We start from the raw sequence: 24,061 nt of genomic DNA on the forward strand, positions 1-24,061 counted from the left end.
GTAGTTAAGTCTAATGCTTTATTGTGAGACAATATACTGCGTAAATGCACTCAAATAGAAGCAAAAGCTTCTAGAAAGTAAAGCTGCTATTTGAATTAACTTCACATTTGCAGGTGGAGAACTTGACTGTGCTGTTGTAAACACATTGCGGCGATTGCATCTAAGTTCCAGGAAATCTAGTTTAGCCCTAGTTCAGACATTTCTATGAAGAACAGAACAGATTTGAACGGTCGTTCAAGTTTGAAGGCATGCATAACACGACATTATCACGGCTTTATTTGGTTACTGGTAGAGGAAAAGAAACGAATATTGTAATCTGACTGAGCAAAGTTTCGCTTTTCTTTTTCCTACAGCCAGCGACAACTTTATATCTTGGTATCTCTTTGTGTATTTTGAATGAATTCATTTATTTTTAATAAATACATTGTAGTTGTATAAAAATGACTAAGACAAAAAACTGTCTATGCATGTAGATGAATTGTACCATGCTGAGTCACACCGTTGTGACACGCCCCCCCGTCCCCCGCGACAACACTTTTTATAAGCGCTCAGCTGGCAAGAGGGTTAAAAACCTTTCTGACTGCTGAAGTCGCAACTATACAGTCTGCTTAATATGAGTGCAGAGCGCAGAACGATGCTCACACAGATTTAGGTAAAGAGAAAAGCCGAATTAGTGCCGCGTGGAAGAGATACCTGGAATAATTCTTCGATTGGATTAAATCAACTCTCTCCTGGAGTGGCTGTATCATCTTCAAGGCTGGGAAGCTGAAGTATGGCTGCAATCGCCTGGCTGATCGTTCTCTTTTTGGGCATCTGCATCCAGTGCAGTGTTGTGGAGATGGGCTGCAAGGAATGGGCGCTAAAGGGGAACGATGTTTGCTGTAACAGCTGTCACCCAGGTAATAAAGAAAAAAAAAGATCCAGAATCTCATAAAAGTTTGCAGATAGACTCTACATTTATTAGTTTTTTTTACAGATGTGCAGCTTTTTTGTTTGTTTTTAACGGCGCTCTTTTGAATTAAACTACATTTACAGTTTAGCCTACTGTATATTCACGAGTGAGATAAAAGAAGTCTTTTCTTCCACATTATTAAACCCAGCTATTATCTTTGGATGTTGAAAAAAAAAGTTGAGATTGTTTTCCAACCTTTGAGGAGTTCCTCTGCGGTGGCCACATGCAACCAAAGATAGTTTCAGTGGTTTTTCACCTAATCCACAACAAAGGCAAGGATGATGCAGCTGATATATCCAATCATTGGGAAATGTCACTGACAGAATTTGTCAGTTTCATTCCTGTACATCCAGTGTAAGAGCAGTAAATATAGTTATTAGAGTTCAAAGTTTTCTAGAAACCCCAATCTTATAACTTATGAACCTTAAAAAGGAAATCTTTTGTCATTTATTAAGATGCATTATAGCTTTGATGGAGCCAGTGTCACTGAAATTTATGTGTATTTTACTCCCTTGCTTATTTTTGCAGGAAATCACCTAGTCGAGGAGTGTGGTAAAACCCCAAAAGAACTTTGTAAACCCTGTGAGCCCGGGACCTATACAGTGCACCCTAAAAAATACAGATGTTACCCTTGTACACAGTGTGTAGGTATGTTGGTGCATTAATTAAGTCACAACCATATAAGAGCATTTCATCAGCAGTGTATTAAATTCTGGGCTAATATAGATTTCTGTAGTACTACAAGAGCTTTTAATCTTTTTGTATGTTTAGGTGCTCAGGTCCTTCTACAAGCCTGCACTGCCACAACTGATACCAAGTGTGGCTGTAGAGAAGGACTTACTTGTGGTGATGAACGTTGTTCCTTCTGTGTGAAGACGTGTGAAAAAGGCTTCGAACCTACAGTTAATCGTAAGTAAAAGTACAAATAATAAGCTTTTAACTTTAGTCCAGACACTACACATGTTGGCTTAAATGGCAAATCAACACACTGACTGTCTCCACAGGTGACTGCAGAAAATGTCCAAATGGAACATATAACGACAAAGTTCACCAGAAGTGCAAACCCTGGAGTACCAAGTAAGATAATACCCTTTACTAAACACCACCATGTTTTACAGTAATAAAACACTTGATAAATCCCAGAAAAGTCACAGGGAATCTTTTGTCACGCTTGTTTCTCCCAGGTGCTCCAATCCAAATGAGCAGATTGTGGTCAAAGGAGATGCATTAAATGACATTAAGTGTGTTCCAGTTATACCTAAGGCAACACGTGGCCAAGAAGTTAAACCTGATTCTGGTAAGTCATGATTTTTTTTCCTCTTATCATACTGCTTCAGTTCTGATCTAAAGTTGACTATAACAGTGCTGTTTTGAAACAGATGCTCAAGACCCGATATGGCCACTGTTTGTTATCATTGGCATACTTGTCTTGTTCCCCGTCACCATCATCATTATCACGATCGTAGCTGTGAAAAACCTCCAGAAAAGAAAGAAGACAAAAAAGAGAATTCATGAAAAAATCATTGTAAATCCTACAGGTAATTTCTCTTGCATTTCATGATTAGGTAATATATCACCTGAATCATAGTGATTAACTATTTTAATTGCTTACTTTTTCCCTCTTTTTCTCCTTCAGATGATCCCAGGACATTAATTGCAATAGAGTGCAGTTTCCATGAGGCTCAGCAGGAACAGGGCAGCACTTGCAGCTCAGAGTCACTGGACTCTAAGGACTCTTCAGAGCAGCTGATTGCATGAATGGAATGCCCTGGGCTAGAAAGCCGCATGGAAGTAGCTTTTTCCTTTAAGGAAACAGGATTTTACAGCTAAAATGGGATTCTTCTTTCTTCATACTGAGCCACTTTTTGTTTTTTTAAATGTCTTTGTTATACCAAGTTGCTTAGGCCAGCTGTCTTTATTTTAGAACAGCATAAGCTACTGTGTAAAAAGGCCTAAGAGGACAAAACAAACTGTAACATCATGCTCAGTTTTAACAACTGGATACAGTTTCAGTGATCCTTCAATAACACAGTCTGTTGAAACAAGAGGAAGGGGAATTCTGAGAGGGGAAAGAAGAAAGTGGACTTAACAATAGGTTATTCACCATGTAAATTCTAACAGCAGGCTGGTTTTTTGCCATCTTGAAATGTGAACACAGTCATGAAATAACAATCAACAAAAGCTAGCCTTTTTTCCATTACGTTTTTAAACTGCATTCAAAGTTCAGTCTACTTGCCCCAGTACACTGTAAAACAGCTGTAGTCAGTAAGAGTATGATAGACAGTCATTAATCTGTTATTTGGACGCCTGAGTGGTAAAACTGCCAAGTATTGCTCAGTTTGAAAATACGACGTGGGTGAGTGTGCAAGTGGGTGTAACAGACTGATTTTAGTCATATTACTTTCTGAGCCTTTATATTACCTCCCAGTAGTATGGTTTTACATATGCTCAAAGCCTCAACATAACATAGCAACCTACCTGCTGTTTATGGCAGTTTTGTTGTTTTAATTGTTTTATCTGTTGGTCATTTACAGTTTGTCTTTTTTTTTTTTTATAATTATTATTTGTTAAATTGTGAAAATAGGTAGCTAGACTCATTATTGCATGTAGCCTCTTCCACTCCACTGAACTTTACCAGGAACTATATGGACTTTCCAACTGTTGCTTAACTGGTCAAAAAAAGCCCAGTGAAGGGACTTCCCTATTTTAAGTAGATAAAGCTACGATTCAAGATGAAGCACTAGGGAGACCTATTAGTGAAATACTGAGTGTACAGAATGGTTCACAAATGAAAGGTAAAAATCGTTCAGCTGTGACAATCACTGAGCATGTTAAGGCACGCTGTATGACTAAGTGTTTATCAGATCAAGTATGCGTTCAACAGGTCAGAATAAAAACAAAAATGAAATGCTCTAAAGCTTAGTAACACAATTGCGAAAATCTTTCAGTATTCCTCACGAGTGCCACATGGGAAATCCACCAATTATCGCTGTAACTCTTGAATGTCTTGGGAAATCCTGTGAACAAATATGCTTGACTAATGTAAATGACATGCAAGCTAAACCCAGGGGCCAAGCGGAAACCCCCCAGAGAGAGTAGAGTAGAGTGCGTTACTTTTAGTTTCTTCTAGAACAGCAGAGTGGGCAGCAAGATTAGACCAAATGTTTTTTTGTTTTGTTTTTTAATTCTATTGCTCCCCTGGTCTGTAAAAGGCAAGTGTTTCTTCATGGAACATTTGAGAAATATACTGTGTGGGCTTTGCCTGAAAACGTTTACCCACACCTATAGTAATAGAGCAGCGTATGAGTCACCTCTCCAACAAAGCAAAATCAGTTAAAGACTTCAAAGTTCACAGGTGGCGCAGTGAAAAAGTGTTAACATTACAGTACAGTCATACAGTGACATTTTAATACGACTGCAGCACTTTATTATACCTGCTGAATATTACCTGATGAATGTCATGTACTTTTGGTTTGAATGTATAATTTTGTCTCACGGTGGTTTCCTATAAAATGTCTTCAGCTGTCTAAAGTACTGTATAAAACTGATTATATGTATTTTTACACTGTACTTACATCTCATTTTTGAACAAGCAATAAAGATTGTATTTATTATGTACAGAATAGTTGCAGTCATGGTGTCGTATTTCAGTTGTGTAAAGAAAAGAGTTTAAATGTGGCAGCAAGAACAACATACACAAAACAAAAAGAGAGACCAATAAATAGTAATACATGCATCAAAATTATTTCCAGTCACTTCTGTTAGATTCCTGTTTGGCATTAGGAATAGTGTTAAAGTGACCTGGTAAAACATGCAAGTGTTTTAGTTCAAAGTCTGTCTTTGGTGTTGGATTTCAGAGATTGCGAAATGTAGTTGTAAGCTCCAAAAGGTAATAGTAGCAGCTAAGCTTCATGTAGCTATAGCATAGAGCTATAGTTTTATTTATTCCATGAGCTGTCAGCAAGAGTATAATGAACTTCCTCGTTCGAGTGGGAAATAATTACATTTAATTTTGACTTCTTTCACTACCACTATGTTAATGTGATCCAGTTTTACAACTTCTGGGATTTCCATCTATAAAAAGTAAACAAAGTTAGTTTGATTGTCGTTGGATAACAGCAAACATGACAAGAACTGCTTTGAAACAAGATTACTTTGTCACTATTTCTTTGTAAAGATTAACGTTCACATGCTTCTGGAGATTCCCCCAAGAAATAGAGTGGAGGAAATAATTATTTGCTCCCCTGCTGAATTTGTACATTTACTCACTTAAGAGGAAATTAACAGTCTCTAATTTTTATGGTAGCTTCATTTTAATGGAGAGCGACAGAATCTCAACCAAAAATACAGAGGATCGGTTGATCCTCTACAACCAATCCAGAATTCTGGCTCCCACAGATTGCCTATATCCCCGCACATACAGGCAATTACAATCCGTCAATCAATTACAGACACTGGCAATCTGATGTGTATAAAACAAACCTGTCCACAGAATCAATTTCAAAGTTTTCACCACCATGGACAAGACCAAAGAGCTGTCAGAGGAAGTTACTGACCAGACTGTAGACCTAACACAAGGCTGGAATGGACTACAAGACTATCAGCAAGAAGCTTAGTGAGAAGGTAAAAACAGTTGTGCGACTATTCAGAAGTGGAATAAAATGACATGGGAGAAAGCGCTACGGTCAGATGAAGCCAAAATCAAATTCTTTGGCATCAACTTGACCAACTGTGTTTGGAGGTAAAGAAACTGAGTGTGATCCAAAGAACACCATACTTACAACAAGTATGGAGGTGTAAATATTATGCTTTGGGGCTGTTTTCCTGCTAAAAGTACAGACAACTTGACTGCAATAACAGGGAAATGGACAGGGCCAAGTACTGTGAAGGTTTTGGATGGGAACCTCTTTCCCTCAGCCAGAACACTGAAGAGGGGTTGTGAATGGATCTACCAATCTGACAAGCACTCAAAACATATCGCCAAGGCAACAAAGGGGTGGTTAAAGAAGAAGCATATTAAGGTCATGGAGTGGCCTAACAAGTCTCCAGACCTCAATCCAATCTGTGGAGGGAGGGAGGGAACTGAAGCTTCAAGTTGCAAAGCATTTTATAACTTTTATATAATGTGTTTTTTCTGGATTTTTGTTAATATTTTGTTTCACTCCATTAAAATAAAATTACCATAAAATAAAAACTGTTCATATCTTCATAAGTGAGCAAACTTACAAATTCACCATGGGTTCAAATAATTATTTTTCCCACATTATACCTAGTTTAGACATAATTTCTTTAGGGATTATTAAAGTATTCTGATTCAGACAATGGGATGAAGTTATATACTAGGTGGCAGAACATAGAAGTCTACTTGGATGGTTTAGTGTATTTGTAATGTAAATAAAGTGTAGGCACAACTTGGGGAGGACTGAGAGATCCAGCTGACAGTATACTGGTTAACTACATATAAAATACAATACAATAACAAACCCAACATTTCCCTTTAGCATTTATAAAAGCCATGATTTTAAAATGTTGTCTTTACTCAATCGAGAATCTAAAAAGTCTCCTTATTCCACTGCTCTAAAAAAAAGTGCTAGTAGGGGCAGCTGAGTGAATGCTATTCGTGTCAGTTTTAACCCTAAAATAATAAGCAATGAGAACTCTAGCTGAACTGATTAAGTGTTTTAAAAGAAACGGTGTATGGCCTACAGCAGAACACAGTGTTGGAGATCACTGTTGCTTGCAGTTCTCCTTCTTCTCTTTGGATTTACTTCGTCCTGATTTGTCTGTTTGACGCTTTGTTGGCGGAATAAATGTAGGCTCCTCAAGCATTTCATTTAGACCTGACTGTGGCACAGGAAGGGGCTGAGTAGCTGGACCTACAATGGAGGAAAAGGAACTGTCAAGTTATTGTTTCAACAGTTTCAACAGTGGTTTTATTTCAGTTCAGTTCAAATACCCATTTGTCCCATTTGGAGGCTCATTGTGCCTTGCCTCCTCGCCTGGAAGGTTGGATCCAATTCCTCTGCAATGTTTCTAATCTGCTGGGCTGATCTATAAATGTAGCAGCTATAAGTCACCATATTTTTTGAAATATCAGACATACAGCATTAATTAAGAGATTTAACTTGTTAATTACGGTGTAGTGGTGGTGGGACTTGGCGGAAGGTTCTCTGGAGAGCAGTCCTCAGTCGGGGAAGGAAGGCCCTCTGAGTCAAGTCTCTCTCGTTGGACCTGAAATGAACAAAGAGGTTTCTCAGCTTGTTTAAAACCTCTTCTGGCAGAAACACCCAATAAAGACCTTTCACACATATGCATAACAGGTCTGTGTATATGTTTGTCTTTGTCTTGAATTCCTAACCACATGTTCAAACAAACCTGTCTCTCTCTTGCAGCTCGTCTGTCATGATGATTTATCATCGCCCTATGCTCACGCCAAGACTCAGGTCCTTCCAGCTCACGAGATCTACGCTTTGATTTAATTTCTTGTTTCTGCATGAATCGTGCAATTTCCTACACAAAAAAAGGCATGATCTTACTAATCAGTTGGATGTTAAATAAACGGATACTGATGACATGTCAGTTTATCATTCCACCTCATCCTGTGCCACTTGTGCTACTCTGAAGTCCCCGTCTGGATAAGGACAACGTTGAGATGGCTGAGAGTTCTGTGAGGAAACAGAAAGTAAATGTTCAGATCAACAAACCAAACTTCTGTTTTTCTGCTAACCTTCTAAACTACAGTGTTTCATGTTAAATTCTTGGATCAGTTACCCTCCCAAACAGCTTTTCCTCTTCCTCCTGTAGCTTGAGGGCCAGTTCTTCATCTTCTAAAACCTGCTGCAGCTCCCCCAGGCTCAGATTAGTTTCACTCAGCTCTGGTTGAAGTGGTGCTCCTAAAGATGAAGTTTGACAGTGTCAAATTCACAGAAAATTGAGCAACTGTGATGATGATGAGCACATGATTTGTTAAAAAAAAACAAAAAAAAACCCATCACCCATTAATCATTCAAGTTTACCGAAAGAGTCGGGGAAAGGTTATTTACAATGACATTTGAAATAACAGCACAAGGTGAAAAGATGCAAAATGAAAGCAACTCCCTGGAATTAATTATCTTACAACCCTCAAGATGAAAAGAAAAAAAAAAGAATTAGAAGAAGGAAAAGTAGAGAATTAAAGTACAAAGCAAAGACTATTTTAGACCACTGATTTTGTAGATATGAAACAGGGAAACGTCCCACTTCAGTAAGGAATCAAGACACCACTAAAGCCCAAGTCCAGATAAGGGGATGATTAAGGGAAGATGAGAGGAGCAGATGTACACAGAGAGGGACAGCACCATGCTGGAAGCTTTCCCTCTGCAGATTAGAGTTGGCTGCAGGTCTAAGTGTTACCTGCTGCTGTGCGCCTTGACCTATCCCTGGTTGAAGCCCTGCTGCTGGTGCTGAGACTTTGGCTACGTCCTGGGGCTCTTCGGCGGGGTACATTTACTCTCCTCTCCACGTCTTGCTCCTCCTCTGAGCTTAAGCTTTCTTCTGCGGTCCTGTGTAAATGCCTCCGCTCGCTTGCTGCCCTCCTGACTCTATAATTATTTACATTCCTCTCTCCCCTCTCATCATTGTTACTCCACTTTCTACTGCCTTGTCTTTCTCTTTTAGAAAGGTCTGAGTCCCTTCTCCTAATCTCATAAATCTCTCCATTATCATGATGCCTGTCTCGGTCTTCTCTGTGATCTCTCCCACTGTTCTCTCGGTATGACAATCTCTTCCTCTCCCTAATATCTCCATGGAAACTGTGCCTCGTGGAAGCAGCTCTGTGGAAGGCTCTCTGATGTGGTTGGGAGTCGCCGCAGGAGACCTCACTCCCATGAAACACCTGGCTGTCTCTGCTTTGAGGCCTTATTTGCAGTGGCGCCCCATTGCCACCAAGCTTCACAGGCACACCCCTCTCTTTGAGGACACGGGCCAGCATCTTCCACACTTGGCTGCTTTCACTCTGCTCCCTGCGAGAGCTCCTCTTATCATCTCGAAAACGGACGTGTTTGTCAGGGCTGTCCTTGTAGCTCCAGGTCTTTGCAAAGTCTCTGTTGCTGTGTGTATCCCTGTCATGCAGCCGAACAGATTCACTCTGACTGCGTCGCTTTTCTCTAAACTCGACTAACTGAGAGCCTGGATCCTGACCTCTGATATCATACTCATCTCTGTACTTCCTCTCTTTATCCTGATTCCTAGGCCTCCCTTCATTCAGATCACCATTTTCATAAAAGTCCTCGTCCCACTCTTCTCTCTCCTCCCTGAACTCGTCTGAGAATGTTCTACGAGAGTAAACTCTTCTGCAATTTCTCTCTTGTGGCTGATGTAAAGATGCCCGCTGTCGAGCAGGTGCAGTGTTGAATCTTTCATTCAGCCTCTGGGACCAAACAGAGAGCTGTTCAGAGAAAACTGTGTCCGAGTCATCTGAATTTTCACACAAAGGCTCTCTCAATTCACTCCTAATTTGCCTAATGGAATTGGGGTGTCCTTGATTTGACCATGAAGTTGTATTTTTCTGAGCTGCTAACCCCCTTGGGGAGTTAGTCTGAGGCCCAGTTATGTCTGAGTGAGAAGTAGATGATCGCCACCTGGTGGTGGTGCTAGGGTACTGCTCTTCCCCCTGGCAAACGCTGTTGTGTGTGTGCTGTTGTAGGGATAGCAGTGCAGGGTCACTCGTGCTGCCTTTGGCAATGCCAAACATGCAAACAAAAAAGGGTGGGTGGGTGAGTCTGTTAGTGATTATTATTAATGATGAGGTAACACAGCAATACAATCTACAATTAGTATAAATGGATGAAATATAACTGACATATTTCCATGCATTTACATACAAGAATGAGCCCTGCAAATGCTGTAAATGTAATTCCATGCGTTAAAGACAATATCAAAACAAACATGAGAGCAAGTAAGAAAAAAAAAACCATGAAGATATTCATGAACAAATGAGCAACTTTTTTGTTCATGGCCTTGTAGTATCTGTGGTGAGTGATTTAAATACAGCTGCAGTAATGATCACAAGCAGAGCCAAGAATGTTTAGTAAGAAGCTAAATAATGCCAGGTTGTGTCCTATAGTATAACAAAGCCTTCTGCAAACCACTAAAAATATCCAAAAACCCCAAAACATTTTATTTAAACAATGTGAAAATTTCTAAACAACCTTCATAACTATATACAATAAAGCTTTACCTTCACTATGGCTCCCTGACCCTCTACTTCGTCTCCTGATACTCTCCTCTTCCTCTTCTTGCAACCGTTTGGCAATTTCCTGTGGAAACAAGGCCAGTGTGTACACAAATATGACTTTCAGCAGATAAAATGATCTCTTCCATCAAATAAGCACTTAATCAAAGATATTTTTCTATTTTCCAGTTTAGTTTTCAACAAGATTCACCAACAACATGTAAGGCATTTCTATAAAATAATGTGAAGAATGACAGAATCTTTTAGTGTATGACATAGTAAAAAAACAAACAAAAAAAACCAAGAGCAAATAAAAGACTAAATTATAAAACAAAAAACAAAAAAACTGAGCTTCCCCGATTAAAAGAATGACACAATAAATGGTCGGGTTACACTGATGTGGAACTATGAGTCGACATAACTGCAAGAATGAGGCTCCACATACATTGTACCCTTTTCCACCAACAGAGGGCAATATAACATAGATAAAATCAACAGCTGCAATTTGACAATGAAGGAAAATCTTATCCATGAATTAATATATCCCATATGGATGATTTTGCTTTTGTTCATAATGTAGCAGAGAGCTGTCTTGGGCTCCAGATATTCCTTCGTCGGTTTAAACCTCACACCACTCTTTAAACTCGCGTAGCTCCTTTAGATTTGCTCTCATTGGTGAGGTAACAACCAAAATGGACCAAAACCTTAGACCACATTTTTACATGAAGACAGGAATCTTACTAGATTGGACATGCAGAGTTATGTTGGGGGATCTGATACTGCTGTGAGGTGATGTGACATCTTAATAGCGGTCATTTAACTAATTCTGTTCTGGGTGGCCAGAGACACCACAGGATTTAGAACTCTGACTGAATAGAACCTGTAAGAAAAAATTAAGAAAAAGTAAACTTTTACAGCAGAAGCAGATCAATGCCACTGCTCCACTTGAAGTAACACAGGGGATTGTCTGGTCTTACCAGAGCAGCTGTGTGTCTCTACGGTCCAGCTTCAATGTATCTGAGTGCTACTTTTTTGTGCTACCAATAAATCATCAAAATTCAACCAGTGAATTCTATGAGATTTCCCTCTGTGGGCAGCATTTACAACATAAATCATAAGCAAAAGCAAGCACAGCTGCTTTTGCCTTGCAATCAGGACATTTGTGTGAGCCACTTTGCCAGCATCAGCAGACAATCAGCAGCTTGCCATGGCAGGTTAGGCGTGCAGTGCCACAGGGATCTGGCATTTAAAAGTGCACAGCCTGATGCCTTCTGTTCCTTAATTAAAGACACAATCTACAGGGAGGCAAATATTTAATCAACACCTCTGATCTCCCTGTCATTATGGAAAGCAAGCTAACGTGTGCGCTAATAGTCCATCATTTGATCCCCACGTCAACACTCATAAAAAGAAAATACTGCAGAGCCAAAAAAGTAAACTAGGGTTTACATTTAATGTAAAGTGTAAACCACAGAGTTCAAACCCAACCCCTTTACTAATGATCAAGGAATTTTATAGCCCTCTATGACCTCACACCCTCCAAACAAGGAGCTTTTGTACACAGCCTTCTCCAAAAAGGAAACTGCCATGTAGAGAAAATATTTTGCTGTAGTAGCCATGTGAAACAGACAACCAGGCCAGCTGGAGAGTTTTCATGGCTGAGTCGATGACTTTTTCCAGCACAATAGACTTCTCGTTTCTCAGTGACACCATTCATGTTATTCAAAGAATCAGATGAATTTCTTTTTGGTAAAGCAAGTTATACAAAATGCATCAAGACAGCATCATTGAGGAGGGCAGGATTTGCCTTGTGTGTGAACATTCAAACACCGTGGGAGTGGTGATTGATGAGAACCATCTGGTTGGACAACCATGTTTTGGCTGCAAGATGAATTGTTTTTGTATTTACAGCTCTGTAGAGGTTCACTTCCATACCATAAACAGGAGATAGATACATGTAAAAACAGCTATCCAAGCATTATATTTATATTGCAAACTTGGATTTGTAACCAGATGGTCATGCTCATGTTTGTTTATATTAAAACTAGATGTACAGCACTGTGTAAGCATCTTGAGCCACGGCTGATTTCTTTTATAGCTTGTGTCTAAGGAGACAAACTTCACACGAGCAATTTCAGAGGAATGTTTTTTGTTTGTTAAGCCATTTAACATTTACTTGTAAATCACTGAAGCATAAAAAAGAGACCAAAGTGAAGGGAGGAATAAAGAGCTTATTTTAATTTGAATCTTTAGGCACTTTGTTACTAGCAGCCTGTCACAAAAGCACATCAACTGTTGCCATTTTGTTAGCATGATAAAAAAATGTCAAAGATAACAAAGTTTGATAGCATAAAATAATATTTTTGTACTGATTACCAAGGGCACGGAGTATCTTGGGATGGTGTGCAAAGTGTCCTTAAAAAAACACACTGAGAAAACTAAAGTGGAGACAAGAGAAGTTACACATCTGCTACTTTGATCTGAAAAGCTGAAAGACATGTCTTCAAGAAATAGGGGAAAAAAAATCCAGCAAAAACCTGACACATGACTTTGATGCATGGCCCTTCAGTTGATCCGTGTAGTGTTCACTGAGGCCACCTAGAAATGGTCTCAGTGGAAGCGTGGCTGTCAAAAAGCCATTCATAAAGAAAGGGAAAAGGCTTAAGAATGCCAAATTACACAAGAACTAGACTAAAATAAAATGAGTGGCAGGAAGTCCTATGGAGAGATAAACCAAATCTTAATATTTTGGTTCTACAGGAGATCAGGACAGAAGGATAACAGTGAGTGTCTACAGTGTCTAAAACACAGTGGATGCGCTGTCATGGTTAGAGTTTTGATGTAATTATGAATGCAGAAAATTACTGTTCGTTTTTGATCCAGCATGCAACACCATCTGGAAAGCATCTGAATGGGAATAGCTTTATTTATTTTTTAAAATCATGACACTGATGCCAATCACAGTGCATAAAAGCATAGCTAGATTGAAAAACAGACAATAGCGTCTCAGAACCCAGATCTCAACATTATTAAAACATTGTGGCAGAAAACGGAACAAGAGGAAGCCAACATCCAAAGAAGGGCTTTAAATGTCCTTCAATGGAGAACTATTCCTGAAGACTACTTACAGAAATTACAAGAAAGCTCGCCTAAGAGAGTTAAGGATGTGTTGAAAAAAAGGTGGTCATACCAAAAACTGACTTTTAAGCTTCTTAAAACTGCACAAAATCTGTTTTTGCCTTATACACTGCATTTCAAAAATATGCTTAAATTGCAGCATCTATTTCCCAGGAAAATGTAAAGAAATGAGGGTCGAGCCTTTTGCATAATACCGTATTTTATGAACAGATACACCTTGTACATCTTTGAGGCTATACTCAGGTCAAATAGTGATTCATCTAAATGATAATGTCATCATGCTATCGAGTTCACATCGACACGTCATAAAATGCATAATTTGTTAAACCAATAAGCACTAAAAGCAAAGTGCAGCTATGGATAATAGACATGGCACTAATTTTGCAAATATCAGTTGATAAACTAAGGAACTGAACTTGATCATAGTATTAGTTAGTTATTAATTTCATGGCAACGCTAACGAAATGATCAGGAGATCGCTGATGTCATAGGTTTCTTTTTCCCAAGATCATAAATGTAAGTACAAAGTTTCATAGCAATACATTTCTGTTGAAATATTTTCAGTCAGAAGTAATATTCCTATACATAGAGCTAATGGGGCTAAAACATTCAAGCCATCATTCTGTAATAGAGTTTATTAGAATCTAAATGATTTATTTAGAGATTAAAATATTAAACAACAAAATTGAGAATACGACAGTGTGCAAGTTTTGCATGACTAAATGCGCACATATGAATGCATTCTGGATAAAGCGCTTGCTGGTCCATGTCTGGAGCTAAGCACCGGTGAAACTGCTTGAGCCATCATCGCTTGAACCACTGTGCTAAACAGCTGACCGTGCTTTTAAAGCCCTCTTTTGGAGCGATGGATGCACCCGAGGCCCAGAGCAGCACTTTGCTGCCAGTGGGATTCATTATTTACTCAGTTAGTCCTAAGTGTGAGCAGAATGAGCCATATGATTCTCCCTGTAACAGGCGCATAATTAAATGATATATAAATACATCCTAAGTGCCATAAATGCCTATGAGTCCCTGTGCTGTGTGTGAATTCACTGACTTTAAAAGGGGAATGCCAGTGGTATTAATTTACCTTTTACCATCACTAAATCCTATAAAAAAAATGATTTTTCCTTACTTTTCACCTGATTTTTTTCACATTGTTTTGTAAGTTTGTATGCATATCATACAAAAAAAGTTAAAAAAATATATATATTTGTGCTATCCCTTTTAACAAAAGAAAGAAATGCTCATACTTCCAAGGACAGACGGGAAACGAGTATCTCTCCAAGTATTAGTTTGTGCTGAAGGTAAACTTGTTCATACAGTATCCTGTTCTGCTCTGGTTACTGCCAGCAACTTGATGCCCATGGAAAAGGATTTGTTCCTCTTTCAGGAACAAATCCCTCACAATATTTTACTTTGCAAAGTTTGCTGTCAAGGTTTTTTATCTTATTATCAGGGGAACCGTTCAGTTCGGAGTTAATACCATGGAGCTTTTAAATTAAAAATGACAAAAATGAGTGGCTGGTAGAGGAAAACTAATTTTCTACTTTGCACATCTTTCATTCAAGGATCACGTCTATATCTTCTAGAATAGTCTATAGTGGTTTGAACTTGACTTGACTTTAAAACTATAGATTTGCACAAGAAAGAGATACACATTAAGAAATACATTTAAAATACAAATGCATGCTCATGCTACTGTATTGTTTGACCTGTGTGCGCTGTGACATTAAAATGATGATATTATAAGGCGTTGAAGGTGCATAAATGCAAAAAAGGGTAATTTTAGCCTACTGCTGATTGATTACTAGGCAACATGAAGACACGAGAGATCATGTATAATTCAGCTTTTATGTATATGAATGAGATATAATTATTTTGAAACTGAAATAACAGAAAACAGGTAAAAAAACAGGTTCTTTTAGAACATTAGCAGGTCGCTGCCAGGTAATATATTATGATGACATCAGGATAAATATAACTGAAAATTTGTGGATATAAATCAGATACTACTGTCATGAAAACTATCATAAAAATGATAAAATACTTTCATAAAGTGTTATAGGGACAGTAATGCTGAAAACAGATTATTTTATCCCGTTGCTAGTTACAACATCACAATATCTGATATAGATAAGAACCTTCATGGGCCTAAGATGTACCTGTGTGCCAAGTTTGGATGCTCTCCTGATCATCTAGGGAGGTGTTGGCGGTCACACACACATAAAAAATGAACATGCAGAAAGACAGAGAGAGATTTTGTATATTATAGTAAGATGAGCTTACCAGCCATGTAGTATTATAACACTAGTACACTTTCCATCAAAGTCAACTGAGCTAAAGATAAGATTTTTTTTTAAAATCAAATATGTTCAAAGTTACCAAACCTAACAGGTTTCTCCCTATTTGGTTAAATGCATGACAGCTCATGGTTAAGCTCCCCAGTTAACCTAGGCTATAGCGAGCATGGGTGCTAAGGTAAATAACCCATTTAAGGTTATGATAAAGTTCCAATATTTGGGTAAACCCTTTGAGATGTATGCATCATCTCATTTCAAAGGGGTCCAACCAGACTCTTCTTATCTCCATAAAGGTAGATTTATTTTTTTGAATGTTGGGTACTGTAAAAGAAGATTAAATACACATTGCTTTTTAAAAAAAAAATATTTATGCACAGGTTGGTAATAAAATATGCTATGTAAGCAAAGAGATGTGAGTAAAAGCTCACCTCATCATCCAGCTCCCTCCTCTGAGCCTCCTCAGCACATCTCTGGAGTTCTTCCTGAATCACACGGGCGTACTCAAAGTCCTGCTCCTCTCTACAAAGCAGTCGCAGAAGAAAATTACTTCTCATATTTGTGATTTATGGATACAATAATCAACATAACATGCAGCAAAGTAAAAGAAGACATAAATTTGTGCAATAAATTTCCATGCAGTCGCGTAAGGGTTGCATGTAGCACAGTGTGGTTATTGCAGGAGTGTGCTTTGAGGAGTCACCTACAGTTGTCTGGAGGCCTGTCTCTGAAGGGCACTCTGCTGGGCCTGCTGCTCCTCCTCTTCATCCTGCAGCTTCTTGGCTACACGGATGTCATTCTGCACAAGCTGGTTCTTCTGAATGTTGGTGGTATAGTATTGCTCGACTGTAAGTGCAAGGCAGAGAAAAGGGGAGATAGTAAGGCAACGTGCAATGCAAGTATCAAAAGGGACCGTATTTGATCTATTACATATGAATTAATATTTACTATATTGCATTTGAACTTTAAATCTGTTTTCATTTTAAATCATTATGAATGTTTTGATTATCTGAAACATGGTTTGCTGCATGCCAGCTCTTCAGTGATGACACTTTCGAGGAATCTTAAAAATACATACCAAATTGTATGGCTTTTTTTTTTTTTACAAAGATGTACAGAGACACCACAGCAGCAACCAAAAAGGCTTTCATGGAAATACATATGTATATGTTATGTAGTACATATACATCTGTGCGAGAGTTGACACTTATTGAAAAGTGTTCATAAAATTTTGGTTGCGTAATTAAAATACTCGAGGGAGCTGTTGTTTTGGATTGCATTATTTGGCACACCAGTGCAATTCTAAAGTCCTTGGCAAGTCTGCAGCATAACACTGCGGTTGTGAATACTTCAGGAAAAGATGAACCCAACATACAGTGGTGGTTCACTGAGACAGAATGGAGTGCAGCTCACATAATAGAAGTTAGTAGACGCTTGCACAGTATGCAGCTGTCAAATAGCTGCTTAACTTTGTACTTACTCTCCTGCTCTTGCAGGTTGTGTGCCAGCGCTCCATCCTCCAGCACAGCAAAACACTGGCACACTGAAACAATAGACAACAGCAACATTTACAAACAGTTACAAAGTGCTCACAAATGAATGAAGGGGTGGGATACAAGTGTTTAATAAAGTGAGGAGTTCTCAGAGGCTGACGATTACTAAAACAACAGAAAACCGACAGCAGTCAGGAATGGATGTCAATGGCTCCATCGAAAAACAAAAGCTAAGCCTTTGGATGAACTGTGCTGCTTTTGGTCCAACAGTCTGTCCAAAGGGAAACAATAGGATACAAGTGCTGTGTGTTATGATGGATGTTTACACGACACAGACAAAAGCAGAGGAGTGTCCCTTTAAACTGGAAAAAGCAACCGTCCACCACTCTGGCATCACTGTTAAATACATGAAAGGATCTTATAAAATGTTTATAGCAGGGTAGCTGCATTTCAGAGAAAGATTCAAGTGCCCAAAATTAGCAGTCACAGACTTTTAGAGCAAAATAGCAGCTCCACCGTCCTGAGCGATGCTCATGTGCTACACGTGTGTGTGAGCAGCTTTTAACAGTAACAGCAGTACAACACACAAAGTCATTCGCTCATTGTTAAAAGGATGCTAAGAGATGCCGAGATGCATGCTTTTCTTTCACTTATGTGCTCACTATGCCTACCAAATGAATATGCAAAGTTTAAGAGCAGCTGACTGCAAACCTTTAAGTTATTGCAGATGGTACAAATGTACAGTGTGTCGAATGAAAGCTGTAAGGCTGACATAAATCCAAAGGCTTTAACTACAAGCTTGCTGTATTCCAACTCTGTCTGGTACTCCATATCAAGCCACAAGTCTTTCATATCCTGTGATCCAATAGTCTGGCCACCTGCTGCTAGATATGTCATTAGTGAACTCTCACCAGAGAATGCTGCAAAGACTAGCACTTTAACATAGACTTAAGAACATAAGAATTATACAATTGTTATTCTAATCTAAACTATAAACATATTAAGTGCTTACAGTAGTCCTTAATGAGGCACAGTAGCTTCTTATCGGTGTTTAAAGATCTCGCAAACAAACTCAAACGTTACTCAGGAGAAAATGAACACAGACAGCAGCATTGTGGCTTAGATGTTTCTCCAACTCTTCCATTTCTCCACTCACACAGCTTACAATGACCCCGCCAAAACCGCTTACCGGTAGCTACCTAATAGATTTTCATCAGGGAACCCAGAGAGTTGCTTTTTCGTACAATGGAGGCTTCTTAATAGCAAAAGAACGACAGAGGACAGTGTCTAAGAGGAGATTTAGCTCACTGCTGAAAACCTTTCATGCTGAGCCAGAGACTGGGCCAATTAAAAACACCTGTCCTTCTGCTAATCCATCCACTGAGCCCAACACAGCGGGCTGTGTAACGGTTGTGGAGACAATGGCTCCACAAATGTTGCACACATGCTTTCAGTTGTTTAAGATAACCTGATTAGCTTGTGAAAGCTTAAAATTTATATGCAGGCTATAACACATTTTACATTGATATTGTTGGGGTTTTTTTTTTTATTATTATTCTTTTAGCCTTTTTTAGGATATATAGACAGATAATATTTCTAAACTTTCAGGAAAACCTAGTAGTGATATATACTGCTTGGACAATTGGGTACACCAGCATGAGCTTACATACTATCAAAGCTACTCAATTTCTGATGCTTGTAAGTTTTTAGACTGAGAGACACTTCTAATGCTCTTCCTTCTAGCCCTGGTAAAGTCTGTACCCAGGCAGCTGTGACCATAAGTTGAATAAGTGGATGGACAGATGTCCAGGAAAATGTTACCTTTAACCACAGCCTCAAAATAAACACATAACTGTCAACAAAAAATTATTAATATGAGCGGATATAAAAAAAAAAAAAAAAAGAATTTGTGCCAGGGCTGTTGTGTTAAATTGCACTGGATTGTTCAGGGGTCAGGTTGCCACTTGCTTGAGGATGCTTAATGGAGAGCAGCGTGTTATTATTAAAGGTGTATAGACAAATGAAGTACACATTTACCCAAAAAAAAAAAAAAAAAAAAAAAAAAAGGTTTTAAATAAAAGGCAGACAGATCTCTGAAATGTACTTACTATCTGGAGATGTATTAGATGGTAATACTGATGACGACAACAAGTTGGTGGCGTCGACATTCATTCTAATAGGGATATATTAGGATTACAGGACAGCAGGTGAATACAAATATAACATCAGGTGTTTGATCCATTCCAAGCTTGAAGAATGTTTCAAGACATTCATTCATATCTAACTCATACCTATCTAAATATGCATTCCTCTCGCATTTTGTTGAACTTTATCTTGACCACTAACGCCTAATCCTATAATGCTTATAACAATTTTCTTCATTTATACAAAACACAATTGTATCCAACGTTTTATAGACAATCAAAGGCTCTTCCTTGTTTGAAAATAGGACAGTAAAAAAAAACAACAAAAAAAAAAAACAACCTGCTAAGAAGAAGTCTCTGAGGAGTAGGTTTCAATCTAGAGAGGCTCAACTGTCACAGGCCATGAAAATCACCCAGACAGCACAAAGCCCCAAAGGAAGCCTCTTTACAACACGAACGACCCTACAAGCCTACACTGAGAATTTTACCAAAACAGACATGCATTACCACTTACACCTGTCGCTGAGCTTAAGAGACTATCCGCTAAATGGATCTCTAACCTGCCCTTATGGGTCCAGTCTGCCGGTGAGGAGGGTTTAAGTCGAAGGATTGATTTTATCCGACGGTACAAAATGACAAGTCCAAACAATTTACTCTTCGAATCCAACGAAGAAAGAAGAGCAAAGCGGAAAATGAGGGGAAAATGAAAGAAATGACAGTCTTCTCTGGCATGAGCATGGATGTGCATGTGGGTGTGTCTGCATTGTGGGCGAACTTGTTTTTCCACAGCACTGCTATAGGGGTTGGAAACAGAGACTTCACAATTGTTACTTCTAAACAGGTTTTGTGAAACAAGGTGTGAGACACTCAGAGCCACCAATCCCCCCCAAAAAACATATGCTCAGTGTGACTGCAGGCAATCCAACTGTAAGCTTCTTAATGAAGGTCCTTAATGGGGTTGTGTCTGTTTTCTAAGAGGATAGTGAATCAAAGATCCAGCAGGGAAAAAAAATTAATGCTACGTTTGGAAAAAACAAGGATAAGATCCACTGAGAGTGAGAAAGAGTACAAAGCAAAAACATAATGTAAAAAAAGCAAAAAAATAAACAAAAAAAAGCCTGAGTCAGCATCACTGTATAGCACAGAGCTCCCCACTAGTTTGACTTTTGTAATATCCAATTTTTAAGCAAGAACCTACCACGGCTATGACCTTAAAGCCTAGACAGTCGTATGGAAAAGTCTGTTTTCCATACATTTAAATGCATTTTTTTCAACTGCAACCTTCACTCATAATACAGAAACACATAGGTGAATGTATTTTTATTAGCGCACTAACAGCCGATCTTCCAAAACAAAATTATGCAGATCATGTCTATGATCCAGCGCGCAGGAACAGCCGCTCAAACACTGACAGAGATATTTCACTTTCATCTTCACAGCTACTTGGATAGCAGCAGTTGCAAATGCCTGCCAAACAAAGAAACCGGCTAAAGGAGAAATGACAAGGGTTCTATTTTCAGCCAAAATCCCCCACTGACCGCCCACATGCTCTCTCCTCTCGCTCCCTTCCTCTCTGGACTGTTCTGCTCTCCTCCTCACTGCTTTTTCTGCACAAGATTCCACCACGAAGTGCCTGGCCATCCCACAGATCTTTGTGTTGTGCTATAAACGCAGCATACTGGGCCAAATAACTCCTGAACTAGACCAGTTTGTCAGGGAGAACAAAGAGAGGTGAGGGTATTGGGACTCTGGGTCAGTTGGTGAGAGTGAAATTAGGAATGAGGGGGAGGTGGGGGGGGGAATTCCTCTGGGAGCTGCATTCCCTCAGCACATCAGGCTATATCAGGAGCAGGAGAGGAGGGAAAAAAACAGGAACTGATAAGGGGTGCAGTGGAAACAAAGAAAGCTGACTTTGCCGGGGCTCTTAAATGGTGAGGAAAGTGAAGGTGGAAAGGGACAAGGGAAACTTTGGCTCTTAGGAAAAAGGAAGCATATGCATGCACAAAAGAACACAAAGTAAACCATCGCAGAACTAAAAAGAGAAAATGTCTCTCTGGTAAAAAAGATAATGGATAAAGAAAAAAAAATCAGTGACCAGACAGATGATTTACATACTGCAATTGCCTCATTGACAAGTTTATAGGTGCTATTACTGGCTTTGTTTGTGCACTGGCCCCTGCTCAATAAAGCATAAAAATGCTAAGCTGCACAGTGTGCCCTTTGTGTGTGGAAACAAGAGTGGAGTGCTGAATTATCTCCCTTGATAAAAAGACTCGCAGACCTACTTCTATCCCATTCATTAGCTTGGACATGCCAAAGAATGAGTCTTCACTGAGGCGACAGCTTACAAGTTCCTAACCTGTGAATGTTTCCACACTTACATGCAAGCAGATAAAAATCAATTTAGCGTCATTTTCTTCAGAGTCATTTTAAGCTATAGATTGAAAATTATTCAGCACAATACATTTAAAATGTTTTAAACAAATATGAATTTATTGTCTAGCATATTCAGTATAGTTAGAGAAGCTAAAAAAAACAAGCACATAATTGTGAGTATTTTGCAGAGCACCTTCATCTGAGCTGAATTCCCATTTCTTTCCCATGGATTCACATATCCCGGCTATCTCATTCTTTGCTCTTATCTGCATCCAGCATGCCAGTTCTGTCACTCATGAGATCAATCTCTGTAAAGCAATGCAACATGACCCTTTGTACACAACAACTTTGTACTCCAGCCTTATTTTACCTGGCTTTAGTCTTTCCTGTGTGGTTGCTCTCCCAAACTCTATACGGGAAACCAGCTTAATAAACCTAAAGCTGGCTGAACATGTGCATGGACCCTCATCAAGTTTTTTCCAGGCTCAGCCTTTTGGGGGATTGACTGCGCACATAAAAATGACTGGTTCAAATAAAGCTTGGACAAAGAGGTTTTGTTACCTTTTATAATGCTTGCATTTGCTTGTTATTTCTGGCCGTGCAATAATTAAAAATGGTTTTGTTTTTAAGATTGGGCAAACTAACCCCTACTTAGAAAATGCTGGTTAAAAATATTTTTGTCCTGGTGATTTTCCTTTGGTGAAAGGCCAGACCAACCTGTTGCAGGGAAAAACCCTGCTCATACTTCAGTTGTTTGAACAGCGTTAATGATGCGCACGTTTCCTTTGTTAGATAGTGATTCATAAAAGACGATCAGTTCTTTTTAGATGCTTAGTACATTTGAACAATTATTAAACTTGATTGAAATATCATCAGATCACTGTGTGTTTATTTTTTTCTCGTGACTTCATACAAAGCAATTCAATTTGACTGCAATAAATAGACTAGAGTTTTTTAGATTTCCTAACAGACAATTCGGTACCAGCTTTATTCCTGTTACCATGCAGCACAGCACTTAAATCTGCACTGTCTGCTGCATCAGCCACAACACACAACAAGACACTTCTTATCCGATGTAGATACAGAGCACTGATTTAAGTTAGTCATAACACAAAAATGAGAGGATACAAAGTGGTCGCTCTCATTCTCTCTCAAACAGAAGGGTAGACAAGTCTGCTCTTAGCTAGAGTGTCAATAAAAACTCTTACGGGCTCCATGTCTGTAGCTCAGTAAGTGCCCATGATCTCTAACCTGCATGTATAGAGGCTAAACACGCACACACACACAAAGCTTTTCTCCAGACATACAAAGAACCACTTTTCTCTTGAACTTTCTATAGCTGCTAAAGTTGGGTCTGTGTGGGAGTGTATAAGCCTACCTTCTTGGACACGTGGAAGGTTGGATTGGTCAATCTCCAGCTCTGCCATCACTGTCCTCCCTGTGCCCTTAAAGCCTCATGATGATACAGAAGACTCTGGCAACAGAAAGAAATTGGTTCTTCATTAACATACAGCAAAATTAAGAAGCAATGAGTTTCCACGCCAGACAACCATAGTGAACTCGAACCTCAAATAAAACATTTGGTAATAAACATACTGAACAGATATTAACCCACTAATATTCGCCCACAGAGCTGATTACTCACTAACTAGCTGAGATCAATGGCTACCAGGAGCAACGCTACTGTTGCCATTAACTAAAGGTTAGAATGTAATGTAAACATAATTTGAAGGCCACTTGCAGAACAAAGTAAAATAACAGCAGCCCTACCTGTTCCCAGCACGCAGCCGCCCACGCACACACTGCAGTGTTGTGTTTGTACACAGCCTATTCAACAAGTACCAAACATGACAGCGAAGTGTCAACTTTGGAGTCGCTCGCACTTCTCCCTCCCTCTCTCCTTTCCTGTTTCTCTGTCTGTGCTACAAACTATGCAAAATGTCACGAGCACACTTGACCGTTTCTAACGCCTCTACTTTGGGTGTGAATTTTAAGCGAAAGCGGAGGTACTTGTTCATCACAGAAACAAAGACCCGTAGACTCGTGATGGTAAGCCAGGGCGGACAAACTTAGCCCACAGTCTGTCGCTCCGGCTGCTGCTTCTTCGCAGCTCCTGTTCGGCAACAGTGTGGGCGGTTAAAAGATGCTGCCTTTACGTGCAAACCGAAACTCGGGCTCTCGTCTATCACGAGCCACGGTATCTTAATAAAAATTCAAATGTATTGCCAAATGTTTTACCAGCTCTTTCATTCCAGGAAAAGCCCGTTTTCTTCGGTGGCAGAGGCAGAGGCAGGATAAAAGGTCGGTATAGAAAATAATAATAATAATAATACTGTAAGGAAAGAAGAGCTCAATTCAGGCCAAAGGTGATTATGAATTCAGATGGGACACGTGGTAGCAGGACACTGAAGTTGGTGACACCCATCTTGTATACTATTAAAGCTCCA

The 24,061-nt window shown here is 39.2% G+C and overlaps 2 protein-coding genes across 8 annotated transcripts; one reads left to right on the forward strand and one right to left on the reverse strand.

The window, feature by feature from the left end:
* The first annotated feature begins 545 nt into the window (after positions 1 to 545).
* Positions 546 to 2,884, forward strand: tnfrsf9a (tumor necrosis factor receptor superfamily, member 9a). Its single transcript, XM_085260705.1, has 7 exons — positions 546 to 899; positions 1,481 to 1,600; positions 1,724 to 1,861; positions 1,957 to 2,029; positions 2,137 to 2,249; positions 2,332 to 2,490; positions 2,589 to 2,884. Exons 1-7 carry the CDS (start codon positions 773 to 775, stop codon positions 2,708 to 2,710), a joined length of 852 nt encoding a protein of 283 aa, XP_085116831.1. The 5' UTR covers positions 546 to 772; the 3' UTR covers positions 2,711 to 2,884.
* ccdc187 (coiled-coil domain containing 187) lies at positions 934 to 23,983 on the reverse strand. 7 transcript variants are annotated; one of them, XM_085260698.1, is made up of 15 exons: positions 23,853 to 23,983; positions 22,993 to 23,088; positions 17,082 to 17,144; positions 16,309 to 16,447; positions 16,033 to 16,123; positions 15,467 to 15,499; positions 10,170 to 10,248; positions 8,345 to 9,664; positions 7,724 to 7,845; positions 7,546 to 7,617; positions 7,328 to 7,462; positions 7,089 to 7,183; positions 6,909 to 7,003; positions 2,565 to 6,828; positions 934 to 2,429 (listed from the first exon to the last, which is right to left on the reverse strand). In XM_085260698.1, exons 2-14 carry the CDS (start codon positions 23,039 to 23,041, stop codon positions 6,680 to 6,682), a joined length of 2,442 nt encoding a protein of 813 aa, XP_085116824.1. In that variant the 5' UTR covers positions 23,042 to 23,088; positions 23,853 to 23,983; the 3' UTR covers positions 934 to 2,429; positions 2,565 to 6,679. The 7 variants fall into 7 exon arrangements, with proteins under 7 accessions (XP_085116824.1, XP_085116822.1, XP_085116820.1 ...); XM_085260696.1 differs by lacking the exon at positions 23,853 to 23,983 and adding an exon at positions 23,385 to 23,728; XM_085260694.1 differs by lacking the exons at positions 22,993 to 23,088; positions 23,853 to 23,983 and adding exons at positions 19,203 to 19,267; positions 19,799 to 20,527.
* Between the last annotated feature and the right edge of the window lie 78 nt (positions 23,984 to 24,061).

Source organism: Mchenga conophoros, linkage group LG20, assembly GCF_057382185.1.
Source record: "Mchenga conophoros isolate Kocher_MC1m ecotype Shallow Benthic linkage group LG20, M_conophoros_male_GT1.1, whole genome shotgun sequence".
Lineage (NCBI taxonomy): Eukaryota > Metazoa > Chordata > Actinopteri > Cichliformes > Cichlidae > Mchenga > Mchenga conophoros.

Excerpts from the sequence above, each read along its gene's own strand:
- tnfrsf9a (XM_085260705.1), top strand. The coding sequence starts at position 773 with ATGGCTGCAATCGCCTGGCTGATCGTTCTCTTTTTGGGCATCTGCATC. Across the intron at positions 900-1,480 it reads CTGTAACAGCTGTCACCCAG|GAAATCACCTAGTCGAGGAG; the intron begins GTAATAAAGAAA and ends TTATTTTTGCAG. Across the intron at positions 2,491-2,588 it reads AATCATTGTAAATCCTACAG|ATGATCCCAGGACATTAATT; the intron begins GTAATTTCTCTT and ends TTTCTCCTTCAG.
- ccdc187 (XM_085260694.1), bottom strand. The coding sequence starts at position 19,986 with ATGCACATCCATGCTCATGCCAGAGAAGACTGTCATTTCTTTCATTTT. Across the intron at positions 16,124-16,308 it reads AGACAGGCCTCCAGACAACT|AGAGGAGCAGGACTTTGAGT; the intron begins GTAGGTGACTCC and ends ACTGCTTTGTAG. Across the intron at positions 10,249-15,466 it reads CATCCAAACTTGGCACACAG|GAAATTGCCAAACGGTTGCA; the intron begins GTACATCTTAGG and ends TTGTTTCCACAG.